At 49.8% G+C, this 12,597-nt stretch overlaps 1 protein-coding gene and 2 long non-coding RNA genes across 4 annotated transcripts in view; 2 read left to right on the forward strand and 1 right to left on the reverse strand.

Annotated features, from left to right (window-relative positions):
• The window catches only part of LOC310702054, a 42,446-nt gene extending 41,249 nt beyond the window's left edge, over positions 1-1,197 (reverse strand). Inside the window, exon 1 of the long non-coding RNA XR_014523172.1 lies at positions 1,063-1,197. This is a non-coding gene — a long non-coding RNA (uncharacterized lncRNA). The remainder of the gene's footprint in view (positions 1-1,062) is intronic.
• Positions 1-12,597, forward strand: part of LOC310702107 — a 281,230-nt gene that overhangs the window by 191,813 nt on the left and 76,820 nt on the right. The gene's annotated exons all lie outside the window — the stretch shown is intronic.
• LOC310701896 (mamu class II histocompatibility antigen, DR alpha chain-like) overlaps positions 1-12,597 on the forward strand; it is a 115,434-nt gene that overhangs the window by 8,321 nt on the left and 94,516 nt on the right. The window contains exons 4-5 of one of the 2 annotated variants that reach the window (XR_014523123.1): positions 126-267; positions 420-1,150. Coding sequence is in view for 1 of the 2 variants with exons in the window: in XM_083493395.1 (XP_083349521.1) it covers positions 126-267; positions 420-423 (146 nt within the window). In the remaining variant the exon portion in view is untranslated. Of the gene's footprint in view, positions 1-125; positions 268-419; positions 1,385-12,597 lie in introns of those variants that run through there. The other variant, XM_083493395.1, reaches the window with a different exon arrangement.

Consider the following 12,597-nt stretch of genomic DNA (forward strand, 5'->3'; position numbering starts at 1 on the left):
ACTTAAAAGTGTGTATTATGGGCTGTGGGGCGGATGTGTCAGGACTCCTGGGTTCTTTCTTCTGCTGAACACACACAGAGAAACAGAGTCCCCCCTTAGCCCTGTCCTCTCTCTCTCCATCCCAGTTTCCAAGGCGCCCTCTCCCATCCCGGAGACGATGGAGAACGTGCTGTGTGCCCTGGGCTTGGCCTTTGGCATCCTGGGCATCATCGCTGGCACCATCCTTTTCTTCAAGGCCGTGAGGATGAACGATCGCAGGGGCTTCATGTGAGTCGAACCTGTTTCCCTTCATGGGCTCAGAGACAAATGCAAGGGAAGCCAAAATACACAGCAAAGGGGTGGGGTGGGCCTCATCCTGCCTGGAAGGTGCTCAGCCTCCATACTCCCAGCTCACCAGCTCCCTTCTCCTTCCTTTTCAGATAATGGGGGATTCCTTTCCTGACAGCCTCTTCCTTAAACCCTCTCAGCTCAGCTCCTTTGCCAAGAGTCTCTTCTGCTATGAATCAGCTGCAAGGAGTTGCTTCCTCCGTGTGCAGATTATCCTTAGAAGCTTTTCAGATAATATAACTTTCGAGAACAATTATGTTAGCCAAAGATGCTTAGGCAGACTTACATTACTTTTCTCCCTATTATGTTTCCCTCTTAGCAAAGAAATTGCTCTAGGAGTGTTTAATTAAATTGGTAAAGTATATGGTTTACTCACATTATAAGTCTTGCCATGGTGCAACATTTAGAGCTCCCTCTATGCAGGTTATGAAACTCCCTGGTGCCTTTGCTTCTGGCTGTCTAGTAATTGTGCATTTTATAGAATCATAGAATTGTAGAGTTGGAAGGGACCCTAAGGGTCATCTAGTCCAGCCCCCTGCAGTGCAGGAATCTCAGCTAAATCATCTCTGACAGAGGGGCTTCTGGTTTGACTGCCGATCCTCCCCCAAACTCCATGGTTGAGTCAGGATAGTTTTTGTGGGGGTTTCCTGCTTTGCCTGGCCTTGCATCTGCGTGGCTCAAGGAGACCCCCTGCCAACAGAGTGTCAGGCATACTAAATCCTATCTCCTCCCCACTTACCCAAAACCATTCACCTCCCTCTCCAGTTTTTGGAGAGAGCCTTACTCAGTTCCGTGCATTGCACTGCAGGAATACACCCCTCAGGTGTTTCGTTAATCACAAAGAGGATTCATCCAGCTTGTTGGGGAAGCAATGTTGAAATAGACCCCAAACACCTTTCTTGTCCACATAAAGCAGGGTTGTATCTGTCTGTGTGGAGGAAAAGATTCCTTCTTCATCCGCAAAACTTTCCCAATGGCTTCTGTGCAGCCCAACTGCTGTTTTTAATACATGTGCCCATATTTCCAAAAGCAATGAATAAATCTTACAGTTTGTTGATTTGTTTCTAGTGCTGTTTTCTTTGCCTATAAGCTCTGGATATATTTATTATTTCAAAGCAAAAAGGTGAACCATTGAGGAAATGGGTAGCATTGCAACCAGAGTGGCTACACTGACTCCTCGTGTCTCTAGGCCCAGATTCTGGGAGATGATCAGAGATCAGGAAAGCCAGCGCTGGTGCCTCCCTGCCTTTGCCCTGGTCTGCCTGTCTGTCCCCTGCTGGGAACAGGATGCTGGGGCAGGGGGACCCTAATCAGCCTGATGATGCAACAGGACTCTTCTGGTCTTCAAGGCCTGCTGTAGGTTGGTGATGCCCCAAACCATTATCCCACAGGACCTGTGGATTCCCCCTCTGGGGGAAAAGATGAACAGAACAGCCCATCCCCGTGTCCTAAAATTCCAAGCACCTGCTCTTCCTGAGACTGGAGTGATTGATCAGGGGGAGGGGTAGAAAATGTGCAGAGACCCTCCTCCAAATTCAGGGTGGATGAATGAAGGTCTTCTTCCAGGGGCAACAACACACTAGAGAGGTGTGTGTTTCAGGACATGCAAGGTCAGGATGTGACCCATTCAGCCTGGTTGACCTCCATCATGAGTTGACTGTGTTGCCTGGAACATGCCTTAAAACCCTCAGAGAAGGATTCACTCTTTTCTGGTAGCTCCCTGTCTTGCCCCGATTTTTGTGTGCCTCATTAAGATATATTAATGCAAGGAGTTGTTGAGCTCTTTCTCCCCCCCCCCCCCTTGCAAGAGTCTCCAGAAGGTAAATGACACCACCGAGTGGGGTTTGGGAGAGGCGTCCTTCCTGGTGCCAAGCCTGGAGCAGGAACATCTCAGAGGCCAACAGACAAGGCCAAGCTTGCTGTGCGATTTCATACCTTCTTCTGGATCTCAGGTGGTGGGATCCAAATTTGGGGGGAGCCAATTAATGCAGAGAGACAGAAGGCAGAGTTTGGCAGAGGGGCAGGGCAGGAGTGCTGATCCCCAAAAGTCAGAAGTTGGAGAAGGGCTGATCCAGAGGGAAAGGGTGAGGAAGAAAGTGGGGTGCGGGTGGCCTGATTTTTGCAGGCCGTCTTCCTCCTCCTTCCTCCCTCTTGCCTTTCAAAGGCTCCTTCTCCCCTTCAGCAGCCCAGGACACAGTCAGAGACCACCAAGTGCTGCACTCTAAGGGGTTGGGCAAGAGCAACGCGTTTCCTGCCCAGCAACTGATGACCAGGCAGCGTCTTGACTTGTGATTGGCTCTGATCAAGCCTCCCCTTGAGGAAAGTCCCCAGCAGGACAACGCCAAAGCCACCCCCCCACCCAGCAGCAGCAGCAGCAGCAACAGCAACTCTGCTTTTGCCCTCCCCCAACCCTGTTTTGTGCTTCAACACAGAAGTGGAGATTGTGACATTCGGGTTCCCTCAAAACAGGAACTTTTTAAACAAGTCATTGGTTTGAGCAGCTCTTACTTTAAGAATTACCGGGGGGCTGGGGAAGAGTTAGAAGGCTGTCTTCTCCCCACTGTCAATAATCATCCCATGTAAAATGTGAAATTCAACACTCTAATCCAATACTCTGATTTCAATTTTTTTGCTTAAATGCAGAACTGCAAATGGCTGACTCTTCATGTTAATCACCGTATTTTTCGCTCCATAAGACGCACCTTTTCCCTCCTAAAAATTAAAGGGAAATGTGTGTGCGTTTTATGGAGCGAATGCAGGGGGGAGGCAGGCAGGAAAAGCCCCCAAGAGCCGCACACAAGCTCCGTGCGGCTCTTGCGGGCTTTTCCCCAGGAGGGAGAAGGGACTGACTCCTTAAAGGGTGCACAGCTCCTGTGGGCTTTTGCGGGAGGTGGGGGTATAGCCATAGCCGCGTGCAGCCCCTCCAGCCGGGAGAGGCTGCGCGTGGCTATGGCAGAAGGCAAGACAGCGAGCGCATGGATCCCGCTCGCTGTCTTGGCTTCTTTGCTCTTTGGGGCGGGGGGGGGGGATAAGATTATTTTTCTTGATTTACCCCTCTAAAAACTAGGTGCGCCTTATGGCCTAGTGCGCCTTATGGAGTGAAAAATACAGTACCAACAACATTTGCAAGCTGTGAGCTTGTGACAGCCTCTGCATTTTGCATTTTGCTTCAAAGACGAAGGAGGGAATTTTATCCCAGCACTCAGGGCCCCCCCCCACCTATAGTGGGAATTCTCTGCATCTTGTTTTTCTGAAGGAAAAAAATGCTTAAAAAAAGGACCAATCAAATACGTTGTAAGAATGGGCACAGCCGTGGGGTGAGGGTTGGACATGTGATAGGAGTTTAAGTGCAAGTAGATAAATAGGGACCGCTCTATAGCGGGAAGGTAAACAGCGGTTCCGTGTGCTGCGCTGGTGCTGGCTCGCCAGAGCAGCTTCGACACGCTGGCCACGTGACCCGGAAGTGTCTGCGGACAGCGCTGGCTCCTGGCCTCTAGAGTGAGATGAGCGCACAACCCTAGAGTCTGTCAAGACTGGCCCGTACCTTTAACTTTACCCCCCCCCCCAAAAAAAAAGCAGCAGCAGCAACAGCAGCAACTCTGCTTTACCCCTCCCCCAACCCTGATTTGTGCTTCAAGGCAGAAGTGGAGATTGTGACATTCGGGTTCCCTTGAAACAGGAACTTTTTAAACAAGTAATTAGTTTCTTGGAGCAGCTCTGGCTTTAAGACTCGCCTCAAAGAATTACGGGGGGGGGGGGCGGAGTTAAGAGGCTTTCTTCTCCCTACTGTCAATAATCATCCCATGTAAAATGTGAAATCCAAAACTCTGATTTCTATTTTTGCGCTTAAATGCAAAACTGCAAGTGGCAGACTCTTCATGTTAATTACCGTATTTTTCACTCCATAAGACGCACTTTTTCCCTCCTAAAAAGTAAGGGGAAATGTATGTGCGTCTTATGGAGCGAATGCAGGGGGAAGGCAGGCGGGAAAAGCCCCCAAGAGCTGCACACAAGCTCCGCGCGGCTTTAGCGGGCTTTTCCCCAGGAGGAAGAAGGGACTGACTCCTTAAAGGGTGCGCGGCTCCTGTGGGCTTTTGCGGGAGGTGGGGGTATTGCCATAGCCACGTGTAGCCCCTCGCTGTCTTGGCTTCTTTGCTCTTTGGGGCTGGGGGGGTGGGAACCGGGTTTCACCAGGCAGCCGCAGAAGCTCTGGGAGAATCAGACAGGCTGCATGCATATATTTTTTCTTGATTTCCCCCTCTAAAAACTAGGTGTGCCTTATGGTCCTGTGCGCCTTATGGAGCGAAAAATACAGTACCAACAACGTTTGCAAGCTGTGAGCTTCTGACAGCCTCTGCATTTTGCATTTTGCTTCAAAGAGGAAGGAGGCAATTTTATCCCAGACCTCAGCCCCCCCCCCCAATAGTGGGAATTCTCTGCTTCTCGTTTTTCTGAAGGAAAAAAATGCTTCAAAAAAGGACCAGTCAAATAGGTTGTAAGAATGGGCACAGCCGTGGGGGGGGGGGGTTACACAGCTGCCCCTAATCAATAAAAAACAATTAAAATACAAAGCAAACTGAGGTTCTGCCCCCTAACAAAAGGCCTGCCCCCCCCCAATAAATCATGGCTACGCCCACGGTTGCAGGTTATCTGTACATGAGCTTCCAATCCCCTAACTGGATTTGCACATTGGCCCAGTTCCTGGTGGTGGCACAAAAGAGCAGCAACACCTGAGGGCAAAGGCTCAGTTTAAGAGTGGAGGAGTCACTTCCACAGAGAAGGACCTTGGCTGGAGAGAGAGAAAGAGAGAGAGAAAGAGAGAGAGAGAGAGAGAGAGAGGAGGAGGAGGAAACTCTGGGTCAAAATCTCTTTGGAATACAAGTTGTTCAGGGATGGGCTGCCAGGGGACAAAATGGGTGTGAGAAATGTGGGTTTTGTGGACCCCCAGAGGTACTGAGGCTGTAAACTTCAGATCTATATTCCACAAGAGCTCCCATGGGAGAAAGGGAGAAAGGACTGCTCCACTGTAGCTGCAGCTTCATGTTTTTACTGCCCTCTCCCCAATGTGAAGGAGAAGCAGAATAACCTCCCTGCAAGAAGGGGACCAAGAGGAGGGGGGCAAGGGGGTCCCTGGACAGAAGGGGCAGGATCCAGGCAGCCTGCTCCCTGGTGACAGAAGCAGGACTTCTGGGCTCATAGCACGTGTCTCCCTCCCCCACCTCTCCCTCCTTCTGCCCCCTTGTTTCTGGCAGCAGAGGAGACGCTGCAGAAAGGCGCTGGGGGGAGTTTCGCTTCCCCACACATGGAGGCCTGGAGCTCAGCTCAGCATTCAGGGAAATGAAAGAGGGAAGCTGGCCATGATCCAGGAGACGGAGGTCAACAGGGAGCGCAGCAAAACCTCCTCACAGAGAAGTAGCTTCCAGCCCCCCTTCAGCCCAGCAGCAATGGCTTAAGAGGAATTGCAGTTTTAGGGAAGGACCCCCTTGGGAATGGCTGAGCTGAATGGAGTGGGGCTGGGCAAGACCCATAGCATCCTCTGCTAGAGGAATAGGGGCTCCTTGGCTCAAGGGGGGGGGAGATTTCCTTGGAGAGCAGCCCCCTCCCTCTTGCGTCAGGAGAGCAAAGTGGGTCCTCTCTTCCTAAGGCAGGAGGGAGGAGGAAGAGGGGAGAAGGGGCAGAGACCCCTCCAAGTCCTCAAGGCTATGGGGCACAACCCACAGGGGAGGGTGGGGGGTGTTTCAGGTCAGCCAAGGCCAGGATGTGGCCCAGTCAGCCTGGCCAGACCTCCTTCATGAGTTGGCTGTGGGGCAGAGACAGGTCTCTTCAACCTCTCCAGACCCCAGACCCCCTTTCAAGCCAAACATGCATTTCTCCATCTTTATATCTGCGAGGTGCCAGGGCTCCTGTTTCAGCCCATGTGGGATCAGGCTGAGACCCACCAAGTGGAAGACCAGGGGCACAGAACATGTCCCCCCAGGGAAGGAGTCACTGCTTTCGGGGGTCTTGATCTGCTGTCCCCCCCCCTCTATTCTGCCCCTATTCTGTGTGTGCCTTGTAGAAATGCCTCCTTCCAAAAATGAATGCCAGTCGAAAGAGTCGTCCAGCTCTTCCTCCCCCTGGCAAGAGGCTCCAGGAGGGACATGACCCCCCAGAGAGGGGTTTGGGAGAGGCGTCCCTTCTGGGGCCAAGGCTTGTGCAGGGACATCACAGGGACGGACAGACAAGGCCCAGCCTGCGGTGCAATATTATACCTTGCAGTTGTCACGGTTTCTTTAGAAGGGGAAATGGGATCTTTTTGCAGATCCTCTCTCAGCAAAAGAGCAAACATTCTCCTGGATCTCAAGGCAGAAGCAAAGGAGAACCTTCAGCCAAGTATCGTGTGGGGAGGGGGGGCCAGGGGAGCTGCCAGGGCAAGGCTGCGGGGCAGGAGGGCAGGGCCCCCCTCAGCAGAAAGAGTCGCAGGTCCTGTAAATGTGAGAGGGATGGCTTGCCTCATTTGAAAGTAAGTGAAGCAAGACATGTGACCATTAGAAGAAGGAGAGTCTGCCAAGGGCAGTAAGTGCCAAAAGTCTAAAGTTATCCCAGGGGCTTCTAAGTGGGGTTTGGTGGGATGAGCAGAGCAGCCTCTCCCAAATTTCATCCCTGAAGAGGCTGGTCCTCCAGGAGAGACACAGGGAGGGGGGGTGAGGGCTCCACAGCAGGTGGGCTGATCCCACAAAGTAGGACTGATTCTATGCGAGGGGTGAGGAGCGGCAATGGGGTGGAGGTAAGCTGGCTTTTCCTTCTTTTCTCTCCCCTTTCCCTAGCCTAGAGAAAGATTCCTTGTTGCCTTCAGCAGCCAGGGACAGAGTCAGAGAGGAGAACAAGAAGTGTTGGGTTTGGCAACAGCTGGATCTTCCCTGCCCAGCAACTGATGATCAGGCAGCCTCAGAGCCTGTGATTGGCTCTGGTTGAAGTTCAACGGCAGGAAAGTCCCCAGCCACTTAGCCCTCCCAGAAGACAACAGCAAGGTCAGAAATGCCTCAATCACCAGCTCTTCCTGGGGGTAGAGTGATGGGGGGCAGAGAGAGAGCATGCGCAGAGAGACCCCTCCAAATCCAGTGCAGATGAATGGAGGTCTTCTCCCAGGGGATACAACACACAGGGGAGGACAGGGGTGTGCCGTAAAGTCAAATATCTTTAATACGGTCAGTGACCAGAAAGCAATTTATAAAAAATATGACATTAAAAGTAGTATTGTACTACAAATAACAGTAGAAATATGTCAACTCACAGAATTGGTGCTTATATTTATGACCAGTTTTCGACTTTTAAGGTTTTAAGAATTCAATTCAGGTGTCACTACTGTTTATTATTGTTCCTTCGATGTTTACAATTTGAACTCCTTTGTTGACATCATTGCTCGTCTTATTCTTGTTGCAATGTAACAGTACTTTGCCACGGACCTGTTAATTTCAGGGTGTGCCATATTTTAGGTCCGTCAAGGCCAGGATGTGGCCCAGTCAGACTGGCCAGACGTCCATCATGAGCTGGACATGCCCTGCAACCGGCAGGGGAGAATTTGCTGCTTTCTGGTGATATAAAAATTTAATAATAATAATTTATTATTTATTATTTATACCCCACCCATCTGACTGGGTCTCCCCAGCCACTCTGGGCGGCTTCCAACAAAGTATTAAAATACAGTGGTCTGTTAAACATTAAAAGCTTCCCTAAACAGGGCTGCCTTCAGATGTCTTCTAAAAGTCTGGTAGTTGTTGTTCTCTTTGACATCTGGTTGGAGGGTGTTCCACAGGGCAGGTGCCACTACTAAGAAGGCCCTCTGCCTGGTTCCCTGTAACTTGGCTTCTTGCAATGAGGGAACCACCAGAAGGCCCTCGGAGATGGACCTCAGTGTCCGGGCAGAATGATGGGGGTGGAGACGCTCCTTCAGATATACAGGACTGAGGCCTTTTGACCTGGGGGGCCAAGTCGGCGCCGTTTAGGGCTTTAAACACTTTGAATTGTGCTCAGAAACGTACTGGGAGCCAATGTAGGTCTTTCAAGATGGGTGTTATATGGTCCTGGCGGCCGCTCTCAGTCACTATAGTCTAGCTGCCGCATTCTGGATTAATTGCAGTTTCCGGGTCACCTTCAAAGGCAGCCCCACGTAGAGAGCATTGCAGTAGTCCAAGCGGGAGATAACCAGAGCATGCACCACTCTGATGAGACAGTCTGTGGGCAAGTAGGGTCTCATCCTGCGTACCAGATGGAGCTGGTAAACAGCTGCCCTTTTTCCACTATTGATAGCCACTCATTCAATGCAGTGTGACTAATAAAGGACTTTATTTGGAGTGTTTGAGGTGTTGAAACATAGTTGCAAGCATGTGTGTTACTTCATATTCTTTTACATGTTACCTTTTGTTCAATGAATATTCCCCACAGATTATTGTAACAGTTTACTGCAAATGTTACTGCTTGAGACAAATGTATTCGTTTCAACGGAAATTGTTTGTTGCTGTTGTTACTGTTCCACTGGATAAATGTGAAGAAGCCTTGAGTCGGGGGGAAAGGCGGGGTAAAAACAGGCTGACAAACAAGCCGCCTGAGGTGGGAAACGGTCCACCCGTTTAGACTTGTGAATGGCAGTCCTTAACTGGCCAACCAAAGCTATGAACTTGACAAAGGACCTGGTTTGGCTCCTTTCCTCCTCGAGATTCTACCCCACGTGCCCAGATTTTGGGAAGGGGCGCAGAGAGGCACGCACACTTGCAAACGCAGATAATAGGATTGCAGGCTGTCACTAAACAAAGAGCAACGTTTCTTCTGGATTTCAGTTTGGTGGGATTCCAAGTACAGTGGTACCTCGGGTTAAGTACTTAATTCGTTCCAGAGGTCCGTTCTTAACCTGAAACTGTTCTTAACCTGAAGCACCACTTTAGCTAATGGGGCCTCCCGCTGCCGCGGTGCAATTTCTGTTCTCATCCTGAAGCAAAGTTCTTAACCCGAGGTACTATTTCTGGGTTAGCGGAGTCTGTAACCTGAAGCGTATGTAACCCGAGGTACCACTGTATGGCTTTCGGGTGGGGGTGTCGTCAGGGTCAGACTTGGGGGAAGGGGCAGGAGGCTTATAGGGTTCCACATAGCAGAAGGACCAGGGCTTGCTCCAAAACTCCTTTCCTCTCTCGGAAGTGGAGCTTATTGGAGTTTCACTGCTCTGCAACCTTACCTCCCGAGGTGCGCGCGTTCCAAAAAGAACCTGAAGTGTCGGAAGTTTCTGCGCAATTGGGGGGGGGCAAAAGGAGCCCCTTGAGAGACGGGAGATTTCACAAAGGGGCGGGTGGGCAACAGTGGGCAACCCCCTCCCCCTTATATTGCACGAAAGGAAATCGGGAAGGCCATGTTACCAGGCCCTAAGGAAGTTAGATTGGCTTCAACCAGAGCCAGGGCCTTTTCAGCACTGGCCCCAACTTGGTGGAACGCTCTGCCTCATGAGACCAGGGCCCTGCAGGATCTGATTTCTTTCCGCAGGGCCTGTAAGACAGAGTTGTTCCGCCTGGCCTTTGGCTTGGAGCCAATTTGATTCCCTCCCCCCCTCTTTCTTTTTTCTTTTCCTTCTCCTGCAATGAGGCTACATTTTAATATTTTAATGTTCCATTATTTTAATGTTGTATTTTATTTTTGTTTTTAAGTTGTAATCATTCATCTTGTTTTTATTATTGCTTGTAAGCCGCTCTGAGCCCGGCCTTGGCTGGGGAGGGCGGGGTATAAATAAAAAAGTAATATTATTATTATTATTATTATTATTATTATTATTATTATTATTATTATTATGTTACCGAGGAGGACTCTTCGCCGGAATTCACAAAGATCAGACAACGAATCCTGTTTCCCCGCCGTTTCCCCTTTTGTCTTCCCTTCAGCGAGTCGGGATAACGTGAAATAAAACCACATCCATTCAAGACCTTCCCCCCCCCACACACACCTTAGAAAAGCCCAGCCATTTCATGTTACCATTTCAACAGCATCCCAAACCGCGGACCAATCGGAAGCTTCTGTTCTGACAGCCGCTATGACTGTTTAGCCAATGAGAAGCGCTCGGCTCCTGACAGTTGTGAAGCAGCGCCCCCTAAAAAAGGAAAGGGCTACGCAGGTACTGCACCACTCAAAGCGTTGCTTCTTCAAACGGAGCTCAGCCAAGTTTCACAGCAGAGGATGCCCGCTGGGTTCCAGCGAAATTGTGAATTCCAACTTGCAACCAAGTTGCATCAAATGTAATCCCTAGATTTTCTCTGCGCCTATTCCTCTAGGTGCAGAGCTCTAAAAAGTCATATAAAATCACCCTTGTAATTGATTTTCATCATTCTGAGCTTATTCAGATCAGAGGGGGAATGGGCAACAGGAGAGGGCTCAGAGATTCTACTGGGGTCAGCCATAATCCACAGGAATCATGTCCACAGGAATCTTCCTCTAAGGCCATGATCTGAGATCCCAGGCAAGACAAAGGGGGGCATTTGACTTGACTCAGGGAGCAAGTGTCACAGTGAACACAGGTATGAAAGGTATGTTTGATTGACTGCGACTCAGATTTCTGCCTGTCACCACACCTCTTTTTCAACATAACCAATGACGTATTTATGATCGGATCGAAATCATAGACCAGCGTAAGGTAGTAGCAGCTACAACCATACATACAACTGTAGAAATTAGGGGCACACGTTCTCTTACAGTAGACCAGCACCAGATAAAAAAAACATAAAACACATACAGTTGCATACAAATTATTCAACCCCCATTGCAAATCAGGTTTATTATGAAGATTTACAGACTTTCAGCTGTTTGCCATGAGCAAATCAAACAAAAGAAATTGAAACAGCTCAACACAATGGATGCATCAGTTGGTTCCCCCAAATTCAGCTGAAAACGTTGTGTTAGTGGAACACTCAGAAAACCTCAGCAGACTCACGCAGGGGAAGTCCTTCTCAATGGGACTTAATAATAATAATAATAATAATAATAATAATAATAATAATAATAATAATAATAATTTATTATTTATACCCCGCCCATCTGGCTGGGTTTCCCCAGCTACTCTGGGCGGCTTCCAAAAAAATATTAAAATACTGTAATACATCAAACATTAAAAGCTTCCCTAAACAGGGCTGCTTTCAGATGTCTTCTAAAAGTCTGGTAGTTGTTTTTCTCTTTGACATCTGGTGGGAGGGCATTCCACAGGGTGGGCGCCAATACCGAGAAGGCCCTCTGCCTGGTTCCCTGTAACTTGGCTTCTCTCAGTGAGGGAACCGTCAGAAGGCCCTCAGTGCTGGACCTCAGTGTCCGGGCAGAACGATGGGAGTGGAGACGTTCCTTCAGATATACTGGACCGAGGCCGTTTAGGGCTTTAAAGGTCAGCACCAACACTTTGAATTGTGCTTGGAAATGTATTGGGAGCCAATGTAGGTCTTTCAAGACCGGTGTTATATGGTCTTGGCGGCCGCTCCCAGTCACCAGTCTAGCTGCCGCATTCTGGATTAGTTGTAGTTTCCGGGTCACCTTCAAAGGTAGCCCCACGTAGAGCGCATTGCAGTAGTCCAAGCGGGAGATAACCAGAGCATGCGCCACTCTGGCGAGACAATCCGCGGGCAAGGAGGGTCTCATCCTGCGTACCAGATGGAGCTGGTAGACAGCTGCCCTGGACACACAATTTGACCTGAGGCTCCAGGGACAGCTGTGAGTCCAAAATGACTCCCAGGCTGCGCATCTGGTCATTCAGGGGCAAAGTTACCCCATTCAGGACCAGGGAATCCTCCACACCTGCCCGCCTCCTGTCCCCCAAAAACGGTACTTCTGTCTTGTCAGGATTCAACCTCAATCTGTTAGCTGCCATCCATTCTCCAACTGCCAACTTAAGACATACAGTGGTGCCCCGCAAGACGAATGCCTCGCAAGACGAAAAACCCGCTAGACGAAAGGGTTTTCCATTTTGGAGGCGCTTCGCAAAACGAATTTCCCTATGGGCTTGCTTCGCAAGACGAAATGTCTTGCGAGTTTTTCCGACTTCCCCCCCTTTTTCTAAGCCGCTAAGACGCTTATCTGCTTATCCGCTAAGCTGATAAGCTGCTAATAGCCGCTAATAGCGCTAATCCGCTAAGCCGTCAAGGGGCTTGCTTCGCAAGATGAAAAAACCGCTAGACGAAGAGCCTCACGGAACGGATTAATTTCCTCTTGCGAGGCACCACTGTACCTGTTATTGCAGGCAATGCTTCACAGCCTAACCTACTTCACAGGGCT

Source organism: Podarcis liolepis, assembly GCF_965112155.1.
Source record: "Podarcis liolepis genome assembly, chromosome: 2".
In the NCBI taxonomy this organism is placed as follows: domain Eukaryota; kingdom Metazoa; phylum Chordata; class Lepidosauria; order Squamata; family Lacertidae; genus Podarcis; species Podarcis liolepis.